Source organism: Eimeria mitis, genomic scaffold, assembly GCF_000499745.2.
Source record: "Eimeria mitis Houghton genomic scaffold, Emh_scaff1846, whole genome shotgun sequence".
Classification (NCBI taxonomy): domain Eukaryota; phylum Apicomplexa; class Conoidasida; order Eucoccidiorida; family Eimeriidae; genus Eimeria; species Eimeria mitis.
Window position 1 is genome coordinate 2,675 of NW_013570168.1, and position 3,244 is coordinate 5,918.

Genomic DNA, 3,244 nt, shown 5'->3' on the forward strand with positions numbered 1-3,244 from the left:
CTGTTCACCTTCCCATCGGCTCATTATCTCTCTGCCATTAACAGGCCGCATAATACGCCATACCGCCTGACACCTACTAGCTGTGTAAGAAAGCATGCATCGCACCACCACTTTTCGGGCTTTGCTTTGCGCCCCTCGTGATTCAATGAAGGAAGCTGCCACACCGCCACCATCCATCTTCCCGCAATGCTGGCAACCCTCACGCCGTCGTATTGCGCTTGCTATATACAAGACAATAGCAACATATTCTAAGGAATAATGGCTGCTCTCCGCAATTGAGTGCTGGAGCAACTGACTCCAAAACCGTAGTCGCGCGTCGAGGAGTCGATCACCAGCCTCCCCAACTGACCCTGCACGTATATATACTGACCTTGCGCCTGATTGCATTTGAGTGCATCGACCCAGCTGACTGCACAGCAACTCTCCCCACCGCCTGGCGTTCCCGGTTTTCTCGCCCCTACTGCAAAGCGGGCTTCCGTTCCTCAACCAAGCAAAACCCCTCCCTCGCCATGCTCCTCACGACTAAGCAGATTCCAGCGTCTGTTGCAGAGTGCAGGAGCTGTCAAATTCCCGTGCAAACCTGCCGCATTGAGTGGACACAACATCAGCCGCACCCCTCAATCCATGAAGCTGCCCTACCTGCCACGATTCCGCTCGGTTTAACGCCACCCAGCCAACCTGCCAAACTACACGCTTCCTGAACCGAAGGCAAGGGCAGCAAAATTCAAATCGGAGAGTCTCACCTCCGCAACTCGCCGCCTGACCGACACGCGTGATACGTGATACGGGCGGAGAGTCAAGGTTCAGCCTTCTCAACCGGCCTTCCAGTTCATTTCATTCGAGTATTTCACGCGTACGTCCTGAACAGCCACTCTCCCCACCGCATCGGGTTCCCGGTTCTCTAGCGCCGACTGTAAAGCGACCATCAGGCCGTCAACGCGGCGAAACCGCTCCATCAAGATGCTGCACACGACTAAGCACATTCCAATGCCCGTTAAAGAGAACAGGAAGCTTTCAGTCGTCATACAAACCAGTCGCCTTGGGCGGCTCCAACATCAACTGAGCCTCTCAATCAATGAACCTGACCCAATGGGCACGATTCGGCGCCACTCAACTTCACCCAGCCAAGCTGCCGAACTACACACTTCCTGAACCGCCGGAAAACGAAGCAAAATTCAAATCGCAGAGTCTCACCTCCGCAACTCGCAGCCTGAAGAACTTCCTTCGAGACTCTACTGGCACGCCAAGCACTAAGTGCCCACCCTTCTCAACCGGCCTTGCACTTCGTTTCACTCGAGTCTATCAAGCGTACAGCCAAACCAGCAACTCTCTCCACCGCCTGGGATTCCCGGTTCTCTGGCCCCGACTGCAAGGCGACCATCGGATCCTCAACGCGGCGAAACATTTCCTTCCAGATGCTGCACGCGACTAAGCATATTCCAACGCCCGTTGAAGAGCAATGGAAGCCTTCAGTCGCCATTAAAACAAGCCGCCTTCGTGGGCTCCAACATCAGCCGCACCTCTCGGTGCATGAAACGGACAAAATTAGAACGATTCAGCTCCCCACAAAGCCGCCCATTCAAGCTACCCAACTGCACACTTTCTGAAACAGCGCGATCCGCAGCAAAATTCACATCGGAGACTCTCACCTCCGCAACTCGCCGCCTGACAAATTCACTTCAAAACTCTACTCGCATGCCAACGAGTCAACCTTCAGCCTTCTCATCGGGCCTTGCACTTCATCTCGTTCGAGTCTATCAAACGTACAAGCTGAACAGCAACACTCCCCACCGGTTGGGGTTCTCGCGTCTCTAGCACCTAGTGCAAGACGGGCTTCGCCTCCTCAACAAAACAAAACCTCTCCCTCGCCATGCAGCACAAAACTAAGCATATTCCAATGCCCGTTGAAGAGTGCAGGAGTTTTCCAGTTCCCGTGCAAGCCTGCCCCATTGAGGGGACTCAACATCCGCCCCACCTCTCAGCGCATGAAACTGCCCCAACTACCGCGATCCCGCTCGATTCAACGTCACCCAGCCACGTTTCCGAACTACAGGCCTCCTAAACCGCCGGCAAGCGTAGCAAGATTCAAATCGGAGAGTCCCACCTCCTCAAGTCGCCGCCTGACCAGCTCACTTCAAAACTCTACTCGCACGCCAAGGAGGCAACGTTCAGCCTTCTCAACCGGCCTTGCAGTTCATTTCATTCGCGTCTGTCAAACGTACAGCCTGAACAGCAACTCTTCCCACCACCGGTGGATCCCGGTTCTCTAGCATCTACTGCAAAACGGGCTTCCGTTCCTCAAAAAAAAAAACCTTTCTTCTCCATGCACTTCGCGACTAAGAATATTCCAATGCCTGCCGAAGAGTGTAGGAGCCTTCCAGCTCCCATCCAGCCTTGCCGCATAGAGGGGACCCAACATCAGCCGCACCCCTCAATCCACGAACCTGCCCCACCTCCCACAATTCCGCTTGGTTCAACGTCACCCAGCCAAGCTGCCGAACTACACTCTTCCTGGACCGCCGGCAAGCGCAGCAAAATTCAAAACGCAGAGGCTCACCTCCGCAACTCGCCGCCTAACCAACTTACTTCAAAGCTCTACTCGCACGCAAAGGAACAAGTTCAGCCTGCTCCACCGGCGTTGCAGTTCATTTCACTCGAGTCGATTAAGCGTACATCCTGAGCAGCAAGTCTCCCCACCGCCTCGGGTTCCCGGTTCTCTAGCCCCGAATGCAAAGCGACCATCAGATCCTCAACGCGGCAAAACCTCTCCATCTAGATGCTGCAAACGCCTAAGCATATTCCAATGCTCGCTGAAGGAAGCTTTCAGTCGCCATACAAACAAGCCGCCTTCGTGGGCTCCAACATCACCAGATCCTCTGATCAATGAAGCTGACCCAATTGCGACGGTTCCGCTCGATTAAGCGTCACCCAACCAAGCTTCCGAACTACACACTTCCTGAACAAGCAGGATGCGCAGCAAATTTCACATCGGAGACTCTCACCTCCGCAACTCGCCCGCTGACCAACTCGCTTCGAAACGCTACTCGCACGCCAAGGAGTCCATCTTCCGCCCTCTCAACCAGCCTTTGCAGTTCATTTCATTCCACTCTATCAAACGCTTAACATGAACAGCAACACTTCCCACCGCCGGCGGTTCCCGCTTCCCTAGCCCCCACTGCAAACCGGGCCTAGCTTCCTCAACAAAACAAAACCTCTCCCTCGCCATGCTCCACACCACCAAGCA

At 54.6% G+C, this 3,244-nt stretch overlaps 1 protein-coding gene across 1 annotated transcript in view; it reads right to left on the reverse strand.

Moving 5' to 3' along the window:
- Positions 1–1,405, reverse strand: part of EMH_0044480 (uncharacterized protein) — a gene marked incomplete at both ends in the record, with an annotated part of 3,037 nt that extends 1,632 nt beyond the window's left edge. The window contains 4 exons of the mRNA XM_013495966.1: positions 640–697; positions 858–963; positions 1,087–1,148; positions 1,313–1,405. Coding sequence (XP_013351420.1) covers positions 640–697; positions 858–963; positions 1,087–1,148; positions 1,313–1,405 — 319 coding nt within the window. The remainder of the gene's footprint in view (positions 1–639; positions 698–857; positions 964–1,086; positions 1,149–1,312) is intronic.
- Positions 1,406–3,244: the final 1,839 nt, after the last annotated feature.